Source organism: Aythya ferina, assembly GCF_964211825.1.
Source record: "Aythya ferina genome assembly, chromosome: 5".
Lineage (NCBI taxonomy): Eukaryota > Metazoa > Chordata > Aves > Anseriformes > Anatidae > Aythya > Aythya ferina.
In genome coordinates this window covers 20,455,724-20,483,412 of record NC_140301.1, presented here as the reverse complement: position 1 = coordinate 20,483,412, position 27,689 = coordinate 20,455,724, and the positions used below count along the sequence as shown (strand labels likewise).

The window sequence follows — 27,689 nt, the reverse complement described above, 5'->3', positions numbered from 1 at the left end:
ATTTGCAAGTTGTCAGTTTGAAAAACCCTTGACACACGGATGTGAAAGCATCTCTCAGACAACCACAGAAGGTATACCCTCAGCTTTTCATTACTAAGAAGCTGGGGAATTTCCTTTTTCAGCTCTTTCTCCTCCTTGACGTTTTAACCCTAGAAATGTCAGGTTTAATTACTTCAGGTGCTACCCAGTAAATCCAAGGGTTAAAAACAACCTGTTCCACAAAAAAGGTGTGACAGTCATGCCACTTCAAGGGTTACATGCATAAGGAGAACTCCCAGCTTTCCCATGACACCCTCTCCAGTCTTCTATTTACCTGTCTCTGCAAGCAGTGGAAGAACTTGTGCAGGTGCTTTTACTTTCACAGCACCTAGAACCGGCTTTTCACCACTGTTTCTGCTCTTCTGATAGCATGCAGAGAGCTTAACTAGTATGAAACTGTGGAAAAAAAATATTGCCGGAAATTTTTAGGGTAAAAAAAGGGCAGGGAAAATGTGGAAAACTTGTATTTTATATTAGGAGACACAAACTGTATACAGAATGTCTGGGTGGTAGGTGTCATGTCAAGCACATGTCACAACATGTCACAAAGTACCAGTTGTTGCTACTGAGGCCAGCTGGAAGCATGGGAATGAAGTGACCATGGATGGGAAAAGAGAGAGCATATCTTGTCCTTTTCTTCCCCTCCCATTTTTTTCTTTAATGAACATTTCAATACAGAAGTAATGAAGTAAATTACAGAGGTTTTCTTTCATCATTATAAATTGGAAAGGCACCCACGCACCCACTGTTTTCAGTAGGACATGATGGATTTCAGGGCCAAGTTGTGACATAATGGACTTCAAGAGCATGGGCTGGCTACAGGCATCATGTATACTGAGCAATTAATTGTTAACTAGTGTAGAGATTTTGATTATTAAATTATGTATCCTATAATTTTTAAATTGTCTTTGTCAGTGCTTTGAAATCTCTGCCTCTTATGTAGGGGAACTTGTGACCTCATTTATCACATTCCTCTCCCTATTAGCACATGCTATGAGAGGTACAAAAAAAAGGCAAGCCTAAAAGGCAGGATCAGAGCATGAGCCACAGATTGGAGGACAAAGATATTTAGACTAATCTGATATTTTTTAAAAGAATGGTGTTAAATGACAAACTGCAAAAATAATAATAGGTCTAGGGTCAGGAACACAATGACACCTTCACCAGTCATGAAAGTGCTTTAATTGCAGTATCTCTGAACCTTTCAGGATGAAAGTGTCCTTCTGTCCCTGTCCTTTCATGCCCCTACAGAGTACACAGTCTTAAACCGAGTTGTTTTCACATGTTTATCATTCTCTCTGTGAAAGATGCAAAATAAGGAAAGAAAAACACCAATTAAGTTTATCCAGGCCAAAACATTATAGCTCAGATGGTAATAATCCTAGCAAATTAATGCCAATACTGTAGAGCCTGTAGAGAATTTGAGTAGCAAACACTCCTATAGTTTTTGAAAAGAAAAAGCTTTAACTACAGAAATGTTCCATCCTTCTGACTGCATTTATCTTGCTGATTAGTGATAATGGAAAGCCTAGCAACAGTTTACCACAGAATATTGGAAGGCCCTCCAGGCAGGCAACAGCAGAAGCAAAACCTCCCCCAAATACCATATACATGTCTGCGTGTGAGTCGGGGGGCAGTATAGGGATACTGGGGGGGGGGGGAGCTTAATAGTTAAAGGCACTAAAATAAGCCTCTTAATGATAGGGATAAAGCAGCACGGCACCTTTAAACTGGGCTGTTAGAAGAATTTGTTTATTCTTATTAACTTGCACAATGTTAGGAATTCTTTGAATATCTTATTTTTTTAATCTTGTCAAAGACATTGAGTTTATATGAATGTGTGGACTTTGATTTCTCTCTTTATTTCATATGTTTGTCTGCATTATGGGTATATATAAAAGTGAGGGTGCAGATGAACAGGTTGCGAGTTAGGCAATAGTAATTTTTCTTCCATCGACTCTTTAGCATCTGTCTGTTTTATTAGAATCTATTGTAGTGAAAAGGCCAACCATCTAAGGGTGAAATTCTCTTCTATGCAGCAAGCCAACACGAAGTCTGCACACTCTTAAAGCACGTCCTTATTATGATGTTTTCAGTTGATTTGGATTTGTGATGCCTTTTCCTTTGGTGCTTCTGTAAATCTTTTTTTTTTTTTTTTTTTTTTTTTTTTTTTTTTTAATGTATTATTTATAGTATAGATGTTGCTATACTGAATCAGACTGTGCTCCATCTAAACTAGTGTCTTCCCCACCAAATAGCCATCAGGAAGTGCTTAGCAAGAAGTGCAGGAAATGTCACATTATGTAGACTTGAGTTAATCTGTCCTATGCTAAATTTTCCCTGAAGTCTTTATATTTAAAAGATATCTTAAATCCTGGAACAGAAGGTTAACCCTGCTTAAAAGAATTTGCTTTCTTGCTATCCCCAAGTGAATTTGATCCTTCATATTTCACTGGGTGTTAAGGTATAGCTCCAAATAAAGTTGTAAAAGGGTTGAACAGGGTGGGTAGTGCTTCTGAATATCCCTATTCTGACAGTTTTCCAAAAGCAAAGTAAATGTTGGAAATAACAAGGGATTGTTATTGAAGGCACTTTTGCAAATTTGCCTCTGCCACTGAGCAGAACATGCTATTTAGATTCCTATAAAATAAAAATAATAATAATAAAAAAAAAAGATTATTTCAAATTGGTTATGATTGATACTTACACTGTCCATATACACTGTACATATTCTGCCTTTTGGTGTTTCTATGGCAGGCAATGTAAAGATAAAGATGTAGTGTGCCAGAGGGCTAGCTCTGAAAGGCTTAGTGTGTTCTTAGTGGCTGCCTGGCACCCCAAAGATTAAACAGATAAAAAGCTGAAAAGTTGATTTTGATCACCTCATTTCTACAGAAAGCTTCAATTTCCTAATTCTTTTTCAGTGCATAGCTAGTGCAGGTTGTTTTCTTATTTATTGCCCAGTGTCTTAAAGAAATAACACATCCAGTCATGTCATAATTCTTGTTCAGCTCAGTCTCCAGCATTGCTCCTCAGTTTTTAGCAGTTCATAAAGTATTTAGCAGCACGTTTTCCTTTGGGATTTAAGCTAACATGGCCATTTTATGCCCACTCTCCATTATCTACATTTGATCCCTAAAAATGGAAGATTGATTTTAACTTCGCCCTGCTGCTTTTAAATCCCTTAATAGTGTAGATGCTGGTTGCATCTGAGACCTCCTGCTCGACCCTCATCCTTTTGGGTATTCAGGCTATGTCACCATTTGCCTTGTAGGGAATCCATCATCACTCACATATTACTTTGGCAGGTGAAATGTGTTTTTGCTCTCTTTTCCTGATGGTGAAGAACTTTCTCCCTCTTAATTCTGTCTTTAATCATAATACAAATAAGTGTTTTCTTCTACCAGATGAACCAGAGCTGGTTTATCTGGAGTATTTTCCACCTTTACAGTCAAGAATATCTGTCTCATTTTAGGAAGATGGTTAACAGATTTTTAACTAGGATACGTGTCAAAGCTTCTCTAAGTATTGTTTTCAGTATTCAGTGTATAATGGTATGTATAAAGTATAATCTAAAGTTTTGTTAGTGAATCAGAACTTCATATGCCTGAAATGTTAGCTAGGTGCCTACCTAGATGGTGTCATGCTGTAATGGTTCTGATTTCTGCTTTTTTGTCTGAAATTCATGAGTTCTGACCATGTATACCATCTCTAGAACATCACCCCATTCCTTAAGGAGACAAATCTTAATCTTCCTGTATAGTTACACTGATCTGGGAGAACTTCATTTCTTCTCATGTTTGTCACGCTGCAAGTAATGAGAATGAATCAGGTACCTAAAATCAGGCAGCTGAAATAAAAACATGGGTGTATATTTACCCTTAAGGCCTTTATGTTATTTTTACTATCATTGTTGAACTTCTGAACATCTAATAGTTTTGAAGTTAAAAAACCTCAACTTGCCCTTCAGTCTTACATACCCTGGTTTGTACTTCTTTTCTTTGGGTATCCAATTATACGTACAAAATTAGGATCTTTATCTAGTAAAGCTAATTGTTGTATTCAACATCGATCAGTGAAAATAATGATGTGGATACTGTTAGAGACCATATCTTCTCCCTCATTCTACAACCTCACAAGGTTATTGTGGAAATAAATTAATGTTTATGAAGCACTCAGATGCAGTAGTGATGAGCATCATAGAAAAGCCCACAAGGAAGCTTATAATTCTGTGTTCAGAGCATGGTTTGCATAGAATGCAGTAAATAAGGCCTAGGGCCACACATTGAACATTGAGGAGAAAACAAAATATCAAATAACTGTTCATTAAAGCAGCATTATCTATCACGTGCAATGAATGAAGCAGGAATGCCACTGGATTTTTTTTTTCTGCTTTGCAGTGCTCAGCTTTGCAATCTTAATGCTTTTCTTTTGCATTGTTCTGGATGTACATGCTAATGAATGAAGTCAGAAAGATGGTGTGTTGCTGAAACCAGCATAGTTCATTGATAGACATGTAGTTTTAGATTAATTCCATTCACATTTCCCATTTAAACTAATAAAGTAACTAAAAGCAATGGTTGTTTCTTCTATGTACTTCAGCACAAGAGGTGGATATCCGTTGCCAATTCGCTGATAGCAGAAAGACAGTGGGAATCATGGACACTATTCCAAGTTTTGGAGGGAAACTTGACACAATGGGAAAATATCTCAGTTCTATTTCTGTGCCTAAAATAGTCTACCCTTCTTTGCCTCATTCTCTTTCTCCCATAAATCCTGGTTTATATTCACATTCAGACCAGGCAACTTTCTCCTCCAGGCTACCAGGCAGATCACTGAAAGCAAGTGCCAGGTCTTAGTTCTGGTTGTGATGTGCCACTGACCCAAAGCAAACTAAAACTGCAAAAACAGGTTCTAGTGAGGTGACAACAACTCATACCAGGACTTCTGTGTGGCTTCAATGGAATCAAGAATTTTTGGTAACTGTGCTGTAGTGATTTTCTGTTAGACATGTAAATTGGAGTTTTATTTAAAGATTCATTACTTGGTTAAATGACAATAGATTTGAATAGAACAGTGTAAAGAAAAGGTCATAAGATTTTATTTTTTTTCGCATGGGCAATGTAAAACATTTTTTCATGGCATGGCTTTTGAGAACAACTAAACCAATTTGACTGAATTGTTCCAAAAAGTCATCACACAGCTGATATTGTAGAAGTAACAGATTTGAAATCTTGTTTGCAGATTGGAATGTATGCTGCTCTAAAGTTGTTTTGATTGTTTGCTTTTCCCTAAAGAAATAATTTACTAAAAATACATCCTTTTATTCTATGTTATTCTTTACAGTGATCTGTTCCAAAATGAATTTCCATTTATGCTGATTAATATTTTTTTATAAATAATCTTAATATTTACATAGAGGCCACCATGACAATTAGCTACACCAACTGAGCAAGGTGAAGAAAAGGAAAATCTTCCCTGCAGCTCATGTTCTGGACAGATTACTTGAGGACTGCTTCTTGGTAATTCTTGCAGCCTGGCTACTGGAAAAGAAACAGTCACTAGTTTCCCACTAGTGTTATGAGATACTCAATAGCATATATGTCTTCTGTACAGGGACTGAATGTCCTTCCAAAACTACCTCAAATTTATTTCATTATATTAGAAGACCAATGTCTGCTGTTCCCATTTCATTCTTATTATAATCCAGGTGAGTAGGCTGAATCCATTTTAGGGAAGCATGTAGCCCTTGTCATTTATGTTACCCTGGAAAGGGCTGACTAACAAATTGTGCAGCAATGTCATAAAGGGATGGCACTCCTAAATACAAATTCCTTTTCAAATCACACCAATTTTTCACTGGTTAACTCATTTCACTATAGTGTTGTCACTCCTGACATCCACAGGTATAACTGAGTAAAACCAGGAGCCTATTTATTTCTACTGTATGTTTATTTACCTATGTAATAGTCTGAAATAATGTTTATTACTAAATGAGATTTTAGTCATGCTGAATTTCCACAGATAGCATGCACTAAGTTTGTGATCAAAGTGGAATGTAAAGTTCATGTTAATAATAAATACGAAGTACTTGGTGAGTGGTGGAAAAAGGGAAGTATATAAATGCAGTTACTGTCATGTTTACTTTGTAATGCTGGACAGGTGTATGGTCTATAAGGATCTAGATATCAAACAGGACCAGATGTGGGTATAGATAATTATAGACACATTTTCTGACCTTTGTAACTGCAAAGTGTGTGTGGGGGAAGGTATTCTAGTATAAATTGGAAAGGTCTAAATTAGACATTAAATGTTTGACTGATTGGTCAAATATAAATTTAAATAACAGTGTACGCTTCAGGTGCATTGACATTTTTATGTCATATAGCTTTTCAAATACTGCATCCTTAAGCATACACAAGGGTCTTGAGAGACCTAGTAAGGTGGCTGAAATGTCTTCAGCTAACATAGACACTCATCAGTAAATTTCCACATCACTGATATATATATGCATTAAGTGTCAAATGACTTCAAATGACATTAAGTGGGAAAGCACTTGTCTTATCCAAGGGAACATATTTCTCCTTTCTTCATTGCTTTTAGGTGCTTCTTATAGAAGTATTCCTTGAGATCTTTGTACGGTGAAGAGGTTTGTTCTGACAGCAGATTTTCATACTGGATGACCTAGTATTTTCTGCTGACAGCTGTCTGGTGTTGACCACTGTAAGAGCAGAGTCCTTTAAGAATGTTTTCTCTTGACTTGCATACAAAAGGCTTTTTCAGAGCTGCACCTTGGGCTGCCAAGTCTGGATAGATTCCACACAGCTAAAATACTTGAGCAATATTTTTTTAAACACTGCAGAAAGTATGAAGTAATTTCCAGGGGGAAGAAGACAATGTTCTGCAGGTTTCTCCAGGGGCATTCTCTTACAGGAAGATGCTGTGGGAAAATTTATCATTTGGTGCGGTCTAGCATCTTCCAGAGACAGTATCAGTCTTTGTAAGCAAAGAATAAGTTATCCCTGGCAGAAATAGGTTCGTAATGTAAAAAGTTGGGAAAAAAGGTCCTTCAAAGGGAAAGAAATCCTTCTTCATCTCTGCTTCAGTTCAGACATCAATGAACTGATATTTTTCCTTTTTTGTGCCTTTGCCATGTAAGCTGTTCTTGAGAAGATATTTATTTTTCTGGCACTGTTTGGATCACCAAATACTTTCTGCAGAGCAAACCTATATTATTTACACAGTAGTCTGCGATAGGCTGACATTCTTTCTATGAAAAAAATAACTGGAAATACAACTTAGTGTTTTTCCTCCTTTTAATCCTACCTTCTCCTTTTAAACCCATTCTACTTTCTCTTTTCTTTGTTTTTAAAGACAGAAACCAAGCAGATTTTCTTACTGTATGTGAACAGCTTTTCTAATCGTCAGGTTATACTCTGACAAGATCCTTCAGGCATCAGTTTTAAATCTCCCATTAATGTTAACAGGAACTGTTTGTGCCTCAGTCTAAATAGATACATATATTCTATTTTTTTTTCTTTTTTTTTTTTTTTTTCTGCTGATGGATAAAATACCCCAAACCCGACTTAGTATATTTAGTTATGACTATGCCATGCTTGCAGACTCTAAAATGCAACAATCTCAGGGTAATTTAGAAGGGTTGGTGTTGTCTACATGTTTTTCCCATGTTATAGACAAATAAAACTAAAATAAAATAAAAATAAATAAATAAAAAATAAAAAATATATTAAATAATAATTTAAAATATATTAAATAATAATTTAATATATTAAATAAATTAAAAAAAAGCATGTAAACATTTGAAGAGTAACTCACACAATAAACAAAAAAATGAAAAATGGCTCTTCTGGTCCTCTGACATTAAACTTTGAGCCTTGAGAAGGCAACAGTGACCAATGCCTCCCAATGTGTTTTTTTCAGGTAAGATTCTTAGAATTTCTGAGGGATAATTTGTAGAAATAAAAAGACTTAGAAGAAAATAGTAAGAAGAAAATTAGTAAGACTAATCTGTTATATTTGTTTTTACCAGCCCTGCAGTTCAGACAGAATCAAAGATTAAATATCAAAGTGGTAGGATCTAAACAATTTTATAAACAATACTTTTGTGCTGAATTTTATTTTTTAAGATGTGTTTGGTAATGGTTTGTCAAATTCTATGGCAAACCAAGCTCATTCCCTTTTTTGTTCCTTGAGATCCAAACAAGTGCTGTTAATATGTTAATTTGCATACAGAATCAGAACACATGTTGGATGCCAAAAAAAAAAAAAAAGTTGTACTATGTAATCATATAAAAGAGGGGTCTTAGTTTCACATATCCCAGTCCTAACATAAAGAAAATCCCTCTAAAATGAGGAATGAGATAAAGCTTTATACGTTCTTCCCTTGTGTTTTGATGGAGATGACCAGTAAGGTTGCACTTGGAACTGAGATAACTGTTTGCTGGAATCACATTACCAAGGCCAAACAGAAATTACGGACAGGTGCCAAACCTTCATCATCCTACAGATGAGGAATGAATGCCTGTATGTAGTTTATAAAGATATTTTAAAGGTCATATTGGTTTTAGGAGGAAAGTAACTGCAATGGGATTGATCGTCAAAGTATTATTTGGGATCTTGAAAAGATGGGCACTGAAAATTAGTGTTTTAGTTCAATATAATAGTTGGACGTACACTAGAAGTCATAATGAGGATACTTAGAGTAACTTGTTTCAAGATTTTTCTTAAAATTCAAAACATATTTTTCAGAAATTTGTATAGACAAATGTGCTTGCCCTCACACTCGCACACACATGCAAGCCTTTCATATGTTTACTCAGGATGCTGAGCCATTCATTATTGACTTGTTCATTCTCTTTGAAAGAATATCTGCCCACACAGTTAAAAAACAATTCTCTGTAGGCTTCGTCCTCTTCATGCAAAGTGTGTGGGTGAGGAATATTTAACCCAGCTGTAAACTCAAGAAAATAGCTATCAATTCCCTCACTGCTCTGGACGCGTTCAGGAAAAGTATGAAAATTAAAAGGAAAATGGAGAGTATCCAGCTTGAGAGGGACAGTGGAATGTGATGAATTCCCAAGATTATTGGTGTGTTTGGGCTGTTTATGCTATCTTCCATCTGAAGCATGATTTGTTTCCATTTGGCTCAGACTTTGGCTGATCACATCACTCACTAACAACTATTGTAGCTGGACTCCAAGTTGTGTCAAGTTTTGGAAGACAGTATTGTTTTGGGAAATGGGCAAATGGCTTTCAGGACCCCTTGTGCACATTAAACTTCCAAAGGACAGCCCATGTATTCCTTGAAAACCCCACATTGCAAATAACGTAATGCAAATTGTTAGCAGCATTTTGGTACAGGAGAATGTTTTTTCATGGTAGACATTGTCTCTGCTTCATGCTGCTATTTCTTACAAGTCATTTCCTTTGCTTACAAGGGTAGCATAACATAAGCTTACAGTCAATTGAGCTTGCCCCTTGCTTCCTAAAGAGATCCCACAAACATGGTTTTAAGTCCTTGAATTTGGGTCATTGGCCATGAAGTTGCATATGTTTGTCTAATATATGTCACTTTTTTTTGCATCTACTTTTACCATTTTTTTCTCCAGAATGAAATTCATTGTATTTTGTGTTTGTTATAAATACACAATTCAGCTGTATTTCTATCCTTTGTGTCAACATTAAAATTCCCTTGTTCTATGTTTAGCTTGAATAATTACCAAAACATTTGCAATTAGAACTCTAGGATATGACCTCACACTGATTTATTCCGTAGTTTCTTTCTGTATTTAATACATTTCAGATACTGAAAATACCAAATCTTTGTCCTTTTATTTTGATGTTTATCAGTAATGGAAACATTCCAAAACAATCAGCCAAATACCTATGCTTTGTTCATTTATTGCCTTCTCTGAAGATAAATTGACTGTACTCAACTCTCTTCAGCATTTTTCTTCACCTAGATATTATTGCCTTGTGCAGCCACCCCAAGGTGACTGTTATCACTTAATTAAATCCTTGCACGCTGGGAAGAAAAAACAACATTGTTCGTTCATAACCCCAAGGAGTGTTTTTTTTTTTTTTTTTTTTTTTTTTCTTTAAGCCACTAAGCTTTTTCCCTGTTTTATTAACTTATTCCTGGCTACAACAAGACATACTTTGTTGATGAGCAAAAGGTTGTATTAGCTTTTTATTTTCTGGGTAAACTTATCTTTTCTCTCAGAAAAAAAAATGTGGGCATTACAACAAAGAAAAAAATGGGATCTCTCCAAACCCTGCAATTCTAGTAAAGGTCTGTGTAAACATCAAACTAGTAAAGAGAAACAGGGGAGTAGCAGGAAGGAAATGAGAAAATAAAATGCAAACATAAAATTGGAACAAGACAAAAAAGTAAGATGACGTGTATATACACAGAGAAACTACTGCAGTGCTAAGGGAAAACTGGCGTAAGGAATAGTGTTTTTGAAGAGAAGAATATATCAGGGCTCTTTATGTTACTGTCTAGGGCAGCATCTTTTTATTAGCCTCTTGGTTAATGTCCTCTCTCTGTTTATTGATTTTTAGACTACACACCACTGTGCTCTTGCTTTTACCTTTGCACGTTTTTTCCACAGTGCACAATCCTACTTGAAAACTGTAAGAGGAGATATTGCAGATGAGCCATTCATTGTATATGTGAGACCTGTGATTTGCTTTTATGTTGTTTTAAGCACAGTACTCCATATGAGAAAGTTCACTTGAAGCAGTGAGTTGCCAGAATACGTACAATGATTTAGCTGCCTTTTAGTTCATTTCTAGTCCATTAAACGAAGGACCAGAAAATAGGTTTATCTACTCTAAAATTTGGGCTCAAGCAACCATATGTATTTGTTCATGATGCTAAATCATTTTGCCACCTGCTGTGTTCAACGAGCATTTAGAAATAGTAAATGCTGTTTAAAGCTGTAATATTTGCAAGAGCAGTTTATGCTGTGGTATCATTTGTATGAAAAGTGTAACATTTTAGTGTGTGATAGGGCACAGCTTTTAAGTAGTTGGGTAATTGTGATTTTTGAAATATTATTACTTGTGACATATAGACTATAATTATTGTAGGTCATAGACAGTAGTATATATTTGTATATGAACTACAAAATATTGCTGGATTTGTATGGATTTGCTCCATATCCAACATGCCTGTTGTATGTACCAGCAGTTAGACTCTAGAAATTCCTTGTTCATGATAAACTTTCATCTTAAATTGTGATTTGTTTTCTCTGTGCATTTGCATTCTTGTCTGCAGCTTTCTGAATCAAATAATTAATTGTACAACATTTATACAGCTTAAATGTCTCTCTTTCTTAGCAATAACAAAAATCTCTTGGTATGACTCCAGCAACTTGAGGAATGCTTTCCAATCTGTGTGCAATGGATTTGACACCCACAGGGATTTTAACCCATACTCTATGTTTTTGTCTAATCTATTTTACTTTCGAGGCATGTATACTATCTACAGATCAATCTGCCCATTTTAACGAACATATCACAAAGGTATCTGAAGTCCCTTTTATTTGGAATAAAGGCAATAGCAAATGTATCAGTTACTGGGATTTTCAGTTTGGTTTGGTTTCAAATAACTCTTACAGAGCAGTACAAGAAACCGTAATTTTGTAGTAAATTAAGTTCTGCTGTCAAAAAGGTGAGATTCTTCAGAATGAAGTTTGGCATCAGTAAGAGCTTTAGGAGTGGGCAGGGAACAGAATTTGATATTTAAACTTGTTACTGTAGGCTCACTAATAACAAATAGCTGTAGTAAATGCATACTTTCTATTTGTTTTCCAAAACTGGATTTGTCTTTTTTTTTTTTTTATCCTTTTTTTTTTTTTTTTTTTTTTTTTTTGTGTGTTCCTAACTGGAAATTCTAGGTCTCCATTTGCATTATTATAGATGACTTTTCATAAATGATTTTAATAATGGCTTGTGATATCGGTGGGGGGCATAGTAGCTTCATTGCAGGATTAGGAAACAGCACAGGTAGCTCATGAGGAAGAATTTTATTCTAAGAGTGTACAGCTAGAAAATGTGGCAAGATAAAATGTTCTGTAAAACAAGGATACTTTAAAGTTTCATGAACATGAATGTCCATCTTTTAGGGTCAAAAAGTCTTTTGAATTTCTAAGTGATCCTCTATGTTTATCTTCTGTTAAAAACATAATTGAGGAATAGAAACAGCTTGTCTTAAGTGCAATTGGAAATCTGCTCTAGGAAGTTGAATTGTAATCCCACTAAGGATAGTACTAGGCTGAAAAACTGTTTAGATTCAAACCCTTAACTCAGAACTCAGACAGTCCTCTCAGATGTGGAAAACATTTGGTTGTATTTCTGCTGCAGTTATTCTGTGTGTGTGTGTGTGTGCTTCTGCACTTTCCCATCTGGTTTCAAGCCAGAATCAGGGAAGGGCTGATAAAACAACATTTCTTTTTCACTATAGTGACTGAAAACAGATTGAAGAAATGCAGATAAATGTCAGAACTCATTTAAGCATGACCACTTAAATTTATTTATTTTAAGTTAGAAGACTTTGCTGCCAATTAAAATGGCAAATTTACATGCAGAAGTCTATCTATGCTGTTTGCTCTGTTGTGCGTAATGCAGCATATTCATTTGGACAAGGTAACAGAACAGAACCTGAACTAGAAAGGTGTTCACATGGCAGCATAAAAAGCTCTAACAGCATTTAGTTGCCTGTGTGATTTTGGCTTAAGGTAGGAAGGTAGGTTTCCAGTGATTTGAGAGGAAAGGCAAATAGACAGAAGAAGGAAAAAAAAAAAAAAAAAAAAAAAAAAAAAAAGCTACTGAGAGGGGTAACAAATTTTTAGGAAATTCTGTGGATTTTTTGTTTGTTTTTCAAAAATGTTGAAGTTAACTTGTACAAGAAGTTCCCACACTAATAATCCACAAATAGGATTTGAAATTAAACTGCATGAGGGGAGAAGAGATGTAGTCAAAATGCAACATTACAGGACCTTCAGGAAGCACAAACAGGAATTTAACACTGCACAGTAACAATGCCAAGATAACTGAAGACAACTGTGTGAGATTTAGAGAACCAAACAAACGTAAGGTATTGCTTACGGTCTAAAGAAATACATTGCTTAAGGCAGGAGACAATAGCAGATATATGTGATGTTTTAATGGAGCAGAAAGAAGAAAAATATCACAGTGGCAGCAGGGAAAGCTAGGATGTTATACTTGCACTGTGTGTTTAAAACATAATTAGAAGTGTTTCCTTAGTTTACTTTGGGTGGTTCTGAATAAAAAGAAATTGATGCTAACATTTGGCAAGAGTAGAGGAGTTTTCTTTCATCAGTTCCATAGCTGAAGACAATTTTACCACTGTTGTCTTAGGGACAAACTTTAACCTTCAGGTTTGTTACAGATTGGAGTGAAACCAATAGTAACAGTGCGGAGCAATCATGTCAGTTCCTACTCAGGACAAGGGATACAACATATGGATTGTTGACACGTGCAATAAATAGCATAGGGATGGTGTTGTCAAGACTTATTTGGGGCTCTTTAGGTAATGTGGTGAGTGGATTATTGGCAAAACAGACAGCTCCTGTACTCTGCAGTGTCAAGGAAATTTTGAGCACCCTGTGATGAGCAGGTTATTGTTACTTTAAGCTGCAGCTGGTCCAGGGACCCCCTTAAGGGCACATCATGACACTTTAGGGCTGTGCTCTAAAACCATGTGGTAAAAATATGGGGGAATTTTTTCACATGGTTACTGTGAAACTGCCTTTCTAAGGAGAGAAAAGATGATCTTGGTTGAAACCTTGTATTTCTGGCTTTTGCTGGTGGTATATGGACAAACCCAGTCACCCCTCCCCACCCTAGAAAACAGAGTTTTATTATGGAAATACAAACAGACCCTTAATTATCACAGCAGTCAGAGGTGCTGCTACAATATATTAACTTGTATTTGTTAAAAGAATAAAAGAATGTAAAGAATAAAAGAATGTAAAGTTAAAAGAATAAAAGAATGTAAACCTTCTTCACTGAAAGAGCTGTTCTGTGCCATTGATATGCTTGAATTTATGCAATGAACTGGTAAACAGCAAAATCCATACTTATCTTTACCTACACAGGCACCTTCCCACTTTTGTATGAAATACACTTCTGGAGTGATACAGTCTAACCTCAAAACACTTGAAGGAAATACTGCAATCCAGCATAGACATATTGACTTTACTGTGTAGAATGCAGATGGACAGTTTCTGAAATACTTCTATTATTAATGAAGTCTCTAACTGGTTTCAAGAAATTGTTTTTCTGTTAGTTCCACATATTTGCTGTACTCCTATGTTCCTTGCTCTTAACTCCACAGTTGAGTAAATGGAAACCAGCTCTTCCGTGGATATCAGAATAGCACAAGAGAATTTTCAGTAGACTTCCATTTTGTCTTCTATGGACTTTTGTGTCTAAGGCAGTGTAAGTTGGCTGAGGCTTTCTCAATGCTCAGGCTGTTTTAAGGTCTCTCTGCTATGTAAATTATGTGGTATCTAATACTATAGGAACTCATAGTCCAGCTTTTACTGCTGCAAAGGCTACTGGAGAGTCTTTTCTGCATTATCAGTCTGTTTTCAATGAACCTGGAGGAATTTTGCCAAGACTTCTGCCTACTGTGAAATCTAGCAAAAACTATCCATGGATTAGAATGCTGTTAGTAGAAAGTCAGACAGACATGTAGGGCAGAGGAAACTATGTCAAAGTTGGAAGAACCACTTCACCAGCCAGACTTCATAGGGATATAGGTTTATTTTTTCATGTCTATCTAAATCTCAGTTTTACTAACTGGAAGGTTTTGTTCATGGCAGTCCAGATTCCTTTTATTTTGAGGGTTGCAGGATTATAGAATCAATAGTAACAGTCCTGGAGGGATTTCTGTGCTGGTCTTGACTCAGCAAACGGCTATGTTAACTTAGTCCAGCAGTAGATGGATCCTAGAAGTCTTCAAAGTGGACATCTATGGAACTGCTACACAGTCCCATAAGTGGAGGAAAGAATCGGTATAGAAAATGGATCTCCTGCACTGTTACTAGGATTAATGACAGCTGGAGGAATTCTCAGCTGATTAGGACCAGGTTCTGACTTCTTTGTATTACAACAGAGGATAAGAGGCTGAAGATAAGGACACAGAGTTTTATTTATTTTTCCATGTATCTTTAAGGGGTTAGTTAGAAATGGTGCTGGATTGAATGGACTTTGTATTTGTTCTTAATATCCTGTGATCTTATTATTTCTATATTCCATTGTCTATAAAGTATTCTAAAGTCTATAAAGTATTCTCAACATGTTCTTATTTCAAGAAGAGTATAAATCAGTATGATAGGCTAGGTAAAGGACTCAATTTCTCATTCAAATCTATTTTGGTTATCTGTATTGCCCTCTAATAGATTAAAGATGCTAAACATAAGCCCCTCATCCTGTTTTTCCCTGAACACAGTCTCTCTGCTGCTTCATATACATGTATATGAAACTGTGTGATGCAAGTGAGAACACATGTACTCAATTCTGGGCTGGAGGGCTATTTCTAGTAAGCCAATTGTCAGGATCAATCACCAGAGCATCTGAGCACCGAGTGCAGGTGTTATTTTAAGAGTACAATTAACTATATCACAAATTCTTCCCTATAATTTCTGTTTTTCCACCTACTTTTTTAGGCAATAAACACTTGGATAGCTTTATCTGTTAACTTTCATATAGTATCCGATTGTGTAGATTAAAAGAAAAGCTTATCAAACAGGCAGGTATGTAGTGAATATGAGTGACCTGGAATGGACCTTACCTAAGATGAAATACTCATACATAACACAAAAGGGCTTTAAACTTGTTGCTTTGGAAACAATGTCGTCATAATACTTGCAGCTCCCACAGTCAGTTGTGCTTGTATAGGCACTTATATCAGCACTACATTCCATTCAGTTTAGATTCCCACAGTCTCTTGCCCTGTGATCAGTCTGAGATGCAGATCTGGGGTTTTAGTCCTCATCCTACCAAGACCCACCATTTATAATATCTCCATTTACTGAGTCAGTTCACTCTTTTGATTTTGGCACTCGTGGTGGTAAATATGCAAGTGTTTACAATATCGAGTCCTCAGGGCAGCACCTCTTGGTGCACAAGTGCATATATGATTGTAATACTTGCACCAACAAAGGAAGTAAACAACTTGATATTCAGATTCTATGCATTCAAAGCAAAACCAGTCCACAGCCAGATGTACATTTAACTCTGACCTGAAACAATCACATTCTCAGGGTAAGAGATATATAACATAATCTGTGTATTAAAACTCTTATCCCAAATAGTACAGTTGATTGTATTAGATGGTATGCAGTTATTGGCACTACAGTCTACTGTCCAAACAGTCTGGAAGCAAAACTGTGAATCCTATATAATTGAAGGGTAGGAGCTCATGGGGAACTGGCATCATGAAGATGAAAGGTCAATGCTTTAATATACAACTCCCACAAAATTGAATTTTAATTAAGTGTAACAGTTTTGAATTCGTCCCTCAGGAGTCCTTTTTCTTCCTTTTCTTTACACTAATATATATATATATCCCTTCTATCAGAAAAGAGAATAGCAAAGAGAAGATAAATATTCTGCCTAGTAAGATATTAACTTCAGATGTGTTTAACAGTGGTTAGTATAGCATATACTAACGTAAATCAGTATTTTTGTTCAGTAATGAATCATTTATGCAAAAGAATGGAAAATGAACAGTAGCATTTGCCAATGAGAACAGCAGTTTTTTGTCTTTTTATTTTGTACTAGTAGATCCCAACAATTGTCCACTGGTGGTTTAAATGCTGTGTGGAGAATTTAATTCTGTACGTATTAAGCTTACTTTTCTTAGTTGCCTTTCACAGATCTCTTCAAACAGCTCAGGCTGAAATTGCTCAGACTGAATAGCACAGATTATTCAGACTGTTAAGTAGTTCAGTTTTCAGATTGAAAAATTCAGGTTGAAATCAGTCAGATTGTAAACCACAGGCTGGAAACTGCTGAGGGAATGCACAGTTTATCGAACATCTTCTTGCAATAAAATTTCTTTAAAATTATTTTCGTTGCATGTAAAAGATTACTTATGGTCTCCCACCTGTTCCAAAAGAAGCAAAGAGAGTAAACTCCTACTTCCTATCTCTTGCTAGTGGGTACTACTCACCTTCTAAAATATTTTACTCAAGAGAGGTTGCCTACTCCCCATCACTGGGGTGAAAAACAATTCAAGCAGATTCAAGAATTGTAGCAGATCATCAGACTGTTAAAATCTTAATGCCATGGAAGCCTAGCATGTAAGGTAAAATTACCTACTTCACCGACTGACTTCAGCTATGCCAGCACTCTACTGTGTAAGGCATTGAACCACTTCCTACGAATTGTTTAGTTCTCTCATAGTACATCAGTGTCTCTACATGAAAACTTGCACGAAGAATTTCAGCAGTTTATCCCAGTAATTTAGATCTATTAATCAAATAGAAGCATAATAATGAGCAGAGACATAGAGGATGTAGCAAAACAGTGCAACTACTTGACCAAAAAATTTCAAGGAGATAATTAAAGATCATCTGGCTTCTGTTATTTCACTTAATTTTGTTGTTCTTATCTGCATTTTGGCTTTGATATAGTTCTCTGCATGTTATATGAAAAGTTTGGCCAAAAAATTTATCCTCTGATAAACTAGGTGAATAAATCCAAGCTCTCTGTCCTGGAGTTGATTTTATTATTATTATTATTATTATTATTATTATTATTATTATTATTATTATTTTCACATTAGTGAGCCTCTCTATTTCTTTCTGGTAATAGTGTTACAGTATAACCTAAGGATATTTTTTCCCCCTACTGTTATACCAACTTTTCAGCAAGTCTAATAGCTCTCATGGTGTTTCGTCTGTACAGTCGGGATGGCTTGGGACTTTGCAGCAATATAGAGTGCCCTTATAGAAAAAATAAATAAATTACTGTCAACAAGGTAGAGATCCCTTAAAGTCATTTATTGCTTTTGCATATAAAAATTGTCAAACTCCTGATCTTTTTTTTTTTTTTTTTTTTCCTTGAACTAGCATAACTTTGAGATTTGTAATCTTCCTGTGATTCTCAGGCTCATCTCTGATATTTGTCAATCTATTATCAGGGAATACACCTGTGAGTATACCTTAAGAACCTAGCTGCCAGCTTTCAAACATTATTCTTGCCTCTAAACTTTTCTCCTGTATACTTTCCATTTGCAGTCATTCTGATCTGGAACAGAATCTCTTTTTTTTTATTTTAATAAAGTAGTAAATCTGCACCTACCATTTTTTTTCTGCTTTGGTTACATAAACACAGTTATTCTGAAAGTCTCGTGAAAGATACATCAAGGGAATCAGGAACTTTACTCCTTTGTTTCTTGGCTTCGATCTCTAAAACAGATCTTATTATTGACACGTTTATTTTTGGCGCTTCCTTGTTGTCATAAATTGCATCCTACCCACATGAGCAAAGAGCACAAAGATGACCAATTAGGAAGCTGGCATCACAGTCATTCCAACCACATCCTTTAAGCTCATACTTTTGCATCATCTTTTTTTTCCTGCAGTTGTTTTCTTGCCAAATAAACATTGCTTTCTTGCCAAATATGTGTCATTGATTCTCAAGGAGTCTATGGTCATATAACCATAGGACCATTATGGTGGACTGTAATTAAAAAATGGCAGTGGTATGAGAGTCGAAAACAGAATTTTCTATTTGTTGGGATTCTTACAGTATAGTAAAAAGCTTGTAGCCGGAAGAACACTGCAGTAAGCCCTATGTCTTTTTATTTTGTTCAGGCTTTGTTCTTGTTGTTCTTTGCAAGGTATTAATAAGACTAAAGAGGAGGAATAAAGCTTTTAGAAATTTTTGTAAGTCAGTAGATGATCAAACTTCAATCATTCATTTTTGTTGGTGTATCAAGTACATCACATGTAAAATTGCATTTCCAAGAATAATACTCTAGTTGTCTCACAGTACTTATTTGTGAAAGCCCAAGGTCAGATTTTCTGCCTAAATACCTATGCTTTTGTATGTTGGTGTTGCTGGAGGCTATTACTCTGATGTCTTAATAGTGAGAGCACACTGGATGGGCATTGAAGCATTGAATCCGATTTCTGTTAGCTGCTGTTTGTACCATCCATTTCATTTGAGACCCCTGCCCAAGAATGGCTGCCATTTTAAAATGAAACTTATGGTTTTGTTGTTCACCTTAAGCCATGCTATAACACAATAAATACATTATGTAATGATATGTTTATTGCAAGAGAGGGACTATTTGCTTTAATAAGTGTCAGTTGCATCTTATACTGCCTCTCATTTAAGAAACAGTAAAATATTTTTGCTGTTATTGAACGTTGTATGTTTAATTGGTGACAGGCTTTGTCCTCAAATTAATGCCTAGCTCCAGTTATAGTATCATTATGTCATAACAGTGAAAAATTCTAATTAAGATGATCTGTTTGCCAGGAAAAAGTTTAGTATATCAATTAATCTATTTTATCAGGGGGAGTACTCCCTACCTCAGCCCCTATCAGAGCCTGAGCTATGAGAAAAACATCACAGATGCATGCTGCATTGGACAAAGAACACATGCATGCATTTAAATCATGTATATCTTACTTTTTACTGATGTAATTGTGAAATATGTTCTTTTTGCATTCATAATTAGGGGGTGGAACAGATGGTGAAGGCTTAGTTTAAAATAATCTGTCATTAAAATAACCTAGCCTACTGGTAATTCTTCACTCTAACTGGAGTTTAGGTCAGTGTAACAGGGTTTTTTGCAGTGTTGGAATACACTAAAAGGAATTAGGGACTTCATGGATAGTATGAAATATGAGGATATTCTCCAGAAGGACACTGTAGTAAGACCCCAGTGAATTAAATTTGTCTGTAGTGGGAATATGCAAAAATAGCAGGGACAAAATTCCTCTGACAAATATAAATTCATTTAGTGCAATGCATTATACATTAGCACATATTCGGTCAAAGTGGTACAGTGGGTTTCATATCCTGAAAGGAAATAACCTCACTATTCTACAACTACTGTAAGAGACACTTAGTATTTTGGGTTAAAATCCAGTGTTTTACATTTTCATATTACTCTGATGTCAGAGGACATAAATTATAATTATTGGCATTATTATTCGGAGATGCTGTAGGTAGTGACTTTTACATTTGAGTCTCACTTCCTTCATGTCTACCACATTTAATTGCTGGTATGTGACAAAGGAAATCTTATATCAGTCCTGTCTCTCTAGTTTAGAACAGTTTTCAGAAATAAGAAAACCAGCTCAATAAATCAGATAGTTGTATGTCTTTAAAGCATTTATTTTAGTGTTTCCTCTAAGATTTCATTCTCTACCAGCTTTGAAAGAAAGCATATAGGTTTCAGCATGGTATTATGATAAATCTTCTCAAGGAGGGGCGAGCATTAACATTTGTGTCGGTTCTTTTTCATCTTAATCCAACCTTGGTTAATAATCAGAAAATTCTACATAGTGGGTAAGAAGAAGTAATTAACCCTTTGACCCCAGAATCTTAATTGGCGCCTGTTGAAAACAGTGGGGCAGTTTAAAAAAAATAAAAAATAAATTAAAAGTAACCTGTGGTGATTGAAACAGCACAATATATAATGGTTTTCTGAAATCAGAAGTACTGGGGAGCTTCAGCTTTAATCACGATTTGCATATAACCAGTAAGAGTAGGTTTAAAGAAGAAGTTGCCAGTCTTCCTTAAATTTAATTGTGCTTAAAATTGACAGGTGGGGTCACCCTTACCATTTTTAAGGTATCACACTAGATGGGATAGCACTAAGTTTATGAAAATCAACCTCATTTAAAAAAAAAAAAAAAAAAACCCACAAAATGAATCCAATTATACTTTCCTAACAGAAAATGCTATACCTTGATATGCTCTTCCAATGAAAACCAGCTATGTAATGAATACTGGTTGCCTTTTCAGGACTTATTTCTATTCAACTATTTCTATAGTTGATCATAACTTCAGAGCTGTGGAACAGAACAGTAAAACTGTTCAGAAATTCCAGCAGGAAATGACACTATGGTGCTCAGTTTAAAAGAGGGGCTTAAAAGCTGACTAAACCTGGTACACTTCTCACATTTATTGTTTTCTTAGCTATACAAATGTAGTATGAATAATGCTTCCAAAGATTTTTCATTAAAACAAAATTGTTTGTAAATAAGTAGTGTACAATGATATCATATACTCTTTTTCAGTATATAATATAACCTTTGTTATGTTGTCTGCCACCTTTCTCTGAAGTCTGGTGCTCTCTTGGCATGCACAAAGGACATACGCTTTATGAAAAATTGAAAAATTTCAACACGCATTACTTAAATAATAAATATTCATAAATAATACCTATGAATAACGAATGAGACAGTCCTTCAGAACTACTGTTTGACCTGTATAAGGAACAACAACATTGTCACAAAAGTGGTCCATCTCAGCCCTTTCATACTGGCGGGAGGAACTGCCTTGTATTGGACAGTGGCCATTCCTTCCCCATTTTTTATGTTCATTTTTCTTTTGTATGAGCACTTGAGCTTAGTTCTTCTAATGTCTTTGCATTTGGGGCATGGAAGTAGTTAGCTGTTCCATTAGCTATCAATCAGTGGCTTTTTCAAAATATAATTAAATAATCTGTCAAGTTGTCTCTATTGAACAAAGTGCTGAATTATGTCAGTATTTGTACTGAAACATAACTTCAGGGAGCAAGGAAAGGAAATGGAGAAAGAAGGCATGACCACCACATAGTAAGCCTCAGTTGGCTTAATGAAGTGATTTTGTGATGTGGGAAATGACTAGTCATGCATGAAGCCAAAGGAGTAACGGGTATGCTCACTCTCCCTGCCAATCTATCAGTGATGCCTTCTTTGTACCTCGCTTGTGAAACTAGGAGGTGAGTAAGGAATAGTCTCCCAGAAGGAAGCAGATGAACAGGATAAAGAATTAAAACTGTTTAATGGAAGGAAAGATTTGGAGTAGATGAAATGGAAAAATAAGAAGGGAATGATGTTGCTTAACATTTCTGACTTCAGGACTCTTCCCAGTTGCTGGTGACTGCAAATTTAAACTATGAAAGTTGTAATTTCTTTTTGCTCGTGTAGACCTGAGATTAATTTATTTATATTGTTTCCAGCAAAACTGGTTTTAGACAGTTCCAAGACAACAGTGAGGAAAACAATTATGCCTAGTCAGTGTTAAAAGCTTTATACCAACTTGTTTCATTAGGAAGACTGAGTTTCTAAATAAAATGGTGCTTACTGAAAAAAGAAGCATGACAGCCATTAATGACTTGGAGAATTATTTTTTGCTGTTCTCACAAAACTCTATGCCAGATAATTACACAGTGATATAGTGTACTAAACAGAACAGATCATAAATGTGCTGAAACTGTGTGGACCCTTTTTCCAGTAAAAGAGCGAGGGGACCACGCAAACTAAAAGCCTGAATATATTTAAAAAAAAAAAATAAAGAGAGAGAGACGAGGAAAATTGTTTTTATATGATACACAAAAATTGATAACATTTCTTTCTTCAGTATATTAATGAACCAACAAGATAATGTGATTCCAAAAAACAGTCTTCAGCACATTACTTATAAAAGTAATTACAGGGAATATCACCTGTCATGGCCATGCCAATGTGTAACAACCTGAGGTTAGATAGAAACTTCTGGTAGGCTTGTCATTACCTACGTTGCCAGTATTGGTATTTCAAATCCCTATTTTCAATCACCTAGTTACACACTGACAGATCCAGGAAGACCAGCCACTGCTGATAGGCCATTAGTCTGATTCAGTATGGCAATTTATTGTTGCTCTTGGAGAATGGCGTTCTAGTAAGGACATATATAGGTGGCCAGGGAATCAGTGTGACAGTCTTCTAACAGAGAATTAAACCAATTTCCTCAGAGGAACATGGGACAGAGTATCAGGAAAACTTAAACCAAGACCCTTAAAGATTTACTCTTCTGGTCTTTCTGTGACAGGGAAAGTGGGTAGCAGCGGAAGAAATGATACATAGCTGGGGAGATCAAAGGTTTTGATTGTCCTTGTATAGATCTAAGTTTGAACTTCACTGTTCCAAATTTTCCACCTGTTATTGATGTTAAAATTCAAGGAACTAATGTTAATCATTTGAAAAGAAATGATGATGATTTACAAGAGGCCATAAATGGCTTGCATAATATAAATGTGAAGGAAATCTATGCAGATTTACATTTTTATTAATTCATAAATATAAATTAGTCTTTTTTTAACGCAGCAAGAGTTTGTATTCCAATATGTGGTATATTCTTTTTAGAAAACACATTTGAACTAATTTCAGCACCTACTATATCAGAAAGGGGAGAACACTTCCCAAAGACAATTTCTGACTAGCAATGTGTTAGAAATTAATCAAGGAGCAGAAAAATCAATAAAATTAAAAAGCCTAAAAAATCACTGTTCTGTATGTGAAAAGGAACAAAAAAATTACATGACTTCGTTGTCACATTTTTCTTCAAATTTGTGTACCTTTTTTTTTTTTCCTCCAAAATCATGTTGGTCTCTCAAATGGTACAGTTATATTTTTGCTTTACCTTTATGTCAAAACAATGTTTTGAATGGGACTTTTTGGGATTGTTTCTTGCTCATCTTAACGTCTGGGGAGTTTCTTATTCCCTGAGTTATTTTAGCATTTGCAGTTTCTATGATTTTGTGATTTTACTTTTTCAATAGTAAATACATTTTTTTTTTTGCTAATAATCAGACTCATAAAAAGCATAAAACATATACTATATAAAACACAGTTTCTTCCTACTGAAGATTTGCTTATGTTCCTAGAGGTATATTTTCATCTTGATGTGCAGTGATTTACTCCACATGTCAGTTTAGAATATAGTCCTTTGTTTATTAACTGCAGTCATGTTTCAAAAGGTATGCATTAATCTGTGCAGTCATATTTGGATTTTTGCAGTTGCAATGGAAACTGTATGCAAAGACCTGAACCTGTCAAAATAAAATCTGATCTAGAGTTTTACACCAAAGAGATGAAATTCATAACATTTCTGTAGACCTAAGCTGTAAACATATTTGACAGTAATCTGCTGATTGGCTTTGTTTGTTGCCTCACAAAAGGAAAATTGTGTGTGTGTATGTGTATGTAATCCTCAATTAATTAACAAATTATTGAGGTCCATAGTGATTTGAATTATGGTAGAATTTTATTTTATCTTTTTCAGTTTTTGTAAGTGAAAATTCTCTGCTTTGATTCTGCAGAGTCTGGGGGGATCTTCGTACATACTGTTTGATTGAAAGGTTGTTTGTTTCTCTTATTTATTTCTTCCTGTTAAAAAATAAAATAAAATAGAAGAACACTTTATTTTTCCATATTCCTTCTATATGCAAATGAGATAATTTTGTATAGTATATGGCAGATGTAAGCATGACAGTAAGTCCTTGAACTTTGGAGTATAATCATATGTTGATTTTTAATATGTAGATTTTGTAAAGGAATTATCTTAATGATTCAAATCAAAACCACAGAAATCTGAATATTTTGCACAATTTTTTTCTGTGATGCCTTTGTTTGTATCCATTTATGTCTAGAACTTGGAATTTTAATTATCTATTCACTTTTCTTTTCTTCCTCTGCAGTCCCTGGATGGATTTGTATTTGCACTAAATCAAGAAGGAAAATTTTTGTACATTTCAGAAACTGTCTCCATCTATTTAGGCCTGTCCCAAGTAAGTACATGCTTTCAATTCTAAAGTATACTTGTGTGTGATGTGTTCTTCTATTTATCATTCTAAGAGAAAAAATAGCCTGGTTTCTGTATTTTGCATGGATTATTGAATTAGTTTTTTTTCAAATTGCATCTGGTTCATTCTGAGATGTAATTGAAAAACTCGTCTACCAGCATTGGACATTCAAATAAGATAAACTTGTGCCTGAAAACTTTTTGCCATGAAGGGTCATTATTAATTTATTGAGAACAAATGAAGTTTCTTTTCTCGGTTGTTTTGAACTTTAAACCTCTGTACCTGATAGGAAAGGGACACGCTAATAGTACTTCCCTTGTGTCCTATTACTGGATGTTTATGGAGTACCCTGCATTATCCAGGGAGCTGACACAATGACAGGGAGTCATTTGGAGTCAAGAAATGCTGAAAGAGACCATTAAAGTGTCTTGCAGGGAGGGTTCGAACAAGGACATATTTTGCCGCTTCCTCAAATGTTCACTAATATAAAATATATATATATATATATATATATGTGTATAGTAGTTGTTTTTCTTTTGTTATTGTTGACAACTGGTTTTCAAAGATTAAAAGACGAGACAAAAACAGAGGGAAATTTGCTTGTTGATGCTTATTCCTAAACCTGCTGCATCACACATCTTTAGGCAGAATAGCTTCTCTCTACTTGGGCTTAGAAATGCAGCAGAAACATTTTGCATGATGATTTTCAGGGTAAGATATCTACTTCTATTGCAGATACCCAGAGGAGAAAAAATATGATATAATATTTATTTCAGCTCCTTTAAATTGGTACCCATACTGCTATGACGAGGCAACTATTATCACTGCTAACTATTAGTTTTGCTGTGCTTCAACAATAACAAAATGAGAAATTTTAACTTTTGTTGAAGAAAAGGACTAATTTTAAATATTATCTTGTGAGAATCAGAATAGAGGTTCATTAATTCCTCAAAAAAAGTGTGAGCAATTGGCTAAAATAAGTTCAGTAATTGTTATTTTGTGCTGGCTTTAGCAAGCCAAATAATAGAAATGGAAACAGAGCTGTTTTAAACTCATATCCGTATTCTTGTCTCTCATTAAAGCCCCTCGTTTTGTAATAGACTTTAATCCCTGCCTTAATCTGTTTGGGAGTTGGTATCAGGAATCTCAGATTTTGAAATCAGTGTGCTACCATGTTGCTAATACAGTAAAGAATCAGAACTTTAATGTTTATTATTGTCTTATGCTCATATTAATCTGTTTTATGCATAGTATCCAACAAAGTTTAATAAGCCAGTAAAGAAGAAGGATGGATAATTAGTTTAAGCAGGTAAATGCTAATTAGGAAACTCCTGAAAGGCATCCATTATACACTAGCTTAAAACAAATTTTACAGCCCTGGTTAGTGGTGTAATCCAAATTCTGTCAAGGCAACTGCATTTTCTGTAATTGAGATGTGTATGTTTGCTTTGCATAACAGATGGCTCTGTATGCTTAGACTGATAGCTAGGAAAATAATAATTGCATTATTCTGGCCAAAAGAATATTAGCTCTTGGGTTTTGGCCATTTCAGTCAGTCCTCCTGCCAGCACAGCATATGCACATATATGGATTGGATTTTCAAGGAAATTGATGCATCTGGAATAGTGTGGCCATCTGAAATATCATCTGTTCAAGAAAAATTTGGCTTTAACCCTATGCTAGTCTCTTGTTAAAAGCATTTTCTGCCAGTGCCTTTTTAACTATAGGACTCGGTAAATCTTTCCTTACTCTGAACTTATATCATGTTGGTGAGGCTTTACACTTCATCTTGATCCCCATATACATTTCAAGCAAGGGTTCAGATAAATTAAGAAATTTTCTTTGCATGTTAGAGTATTTGATATATCAGTGCAAGTGTTTCCTTGCATTCACTGCTGAGGGTATTGATGGAAAAACTACAAACAAAAAAATAAATCACAATCAGGACTGTGGATTTTAATACAATAACAGGTTCTATCTGCTGAGACCCACTAAAATATCTGTAGTTTTCATTGCTTTTCTCTTCTGTCTTTATGGCAATACTTTGTATTTCTCAGACCTATTATATTTATATTTTTTATGTATTGTTTGGTTGGTATACTGTTGTATAACTAGGTCTCCAGCAATGATGAAAGGAATGCTGTAGCTACTTGACTCTAAATCGCTATTCAAAGTGATTTTTCTTGGGGGGGTTGGGGGGGAGGGGAAGGCAAGAATATCCTTAAAAGCATTCCTCAGATGGTACTTTGAAATGTCCATTACAACAGTCTTAATTCTGAATTTCTGGAAAGGTGCTACATAATACATGTGGTATTTCATTTCTTGCACAGCACATAAATATTGACAGGTCCTGATCTTGATACAAGCCCCTGCCCCCCTATATTTGTATGGAACCTCCAGACAATTTTGCATTGCTGAAGGTGTGAATCATCATTCTGAAGTCCTAACTTCAGAGTTTTACTTCTAGTCAAATGCCTTGTTAGAGGCTTAATCCTTTTTATTATTTTTTTTCCTTCTTTTTAAACTAGTATTCATGGAAATAATTTGTAATATGTTTAATGCTTACAAGGAAAATATCTAATGTTTCTTAGCTAAAGGAAAATAGGCAATGTACCCAATCTGTGCAGGTATAAAGAGTTTTTCACTGAACCCAATTTTTCTCTTTTCTGAACATTGAAAGCCAGTGGTAGAAAACAAATGGATGCTGATATTGTAAGATAGCTGTAAGGCTAATAGTAAAGAAATCAAAGAGTAAACAAAAATAACAATAAACATTCTTCTGACATTACAATGGATGTAC

At 35.2% G+C, this 27,689-nt stretch overlaps 1 protein-coding gene across 11 annotated transcripts in view; it reads left to right on the top strand.

The window, feature by feature from the left end:
- The window catches only part of NPAS3 (neuronal PAS domain protein 3), a 615,258-nt gene that overhangs the window by 402,299 nt on the left and 185,270 nt on the right, over window positions 1-27,689 (top strand). For all 11 annotated transcript variants that reach the window (XM_084521176.1, XM_084521173.1, XM_084521175.1 and 8 more), the window contains one exon: window positions 24,785-24,874. In XM_084521176.1, coding sequence (XP_084377302.1) covers window positions 24,785-24,874 — 90 coding nt within the window. The remainder of the gene's footprint in view (window positions 1-24,784; window positions 24,875-27,689) is intronic.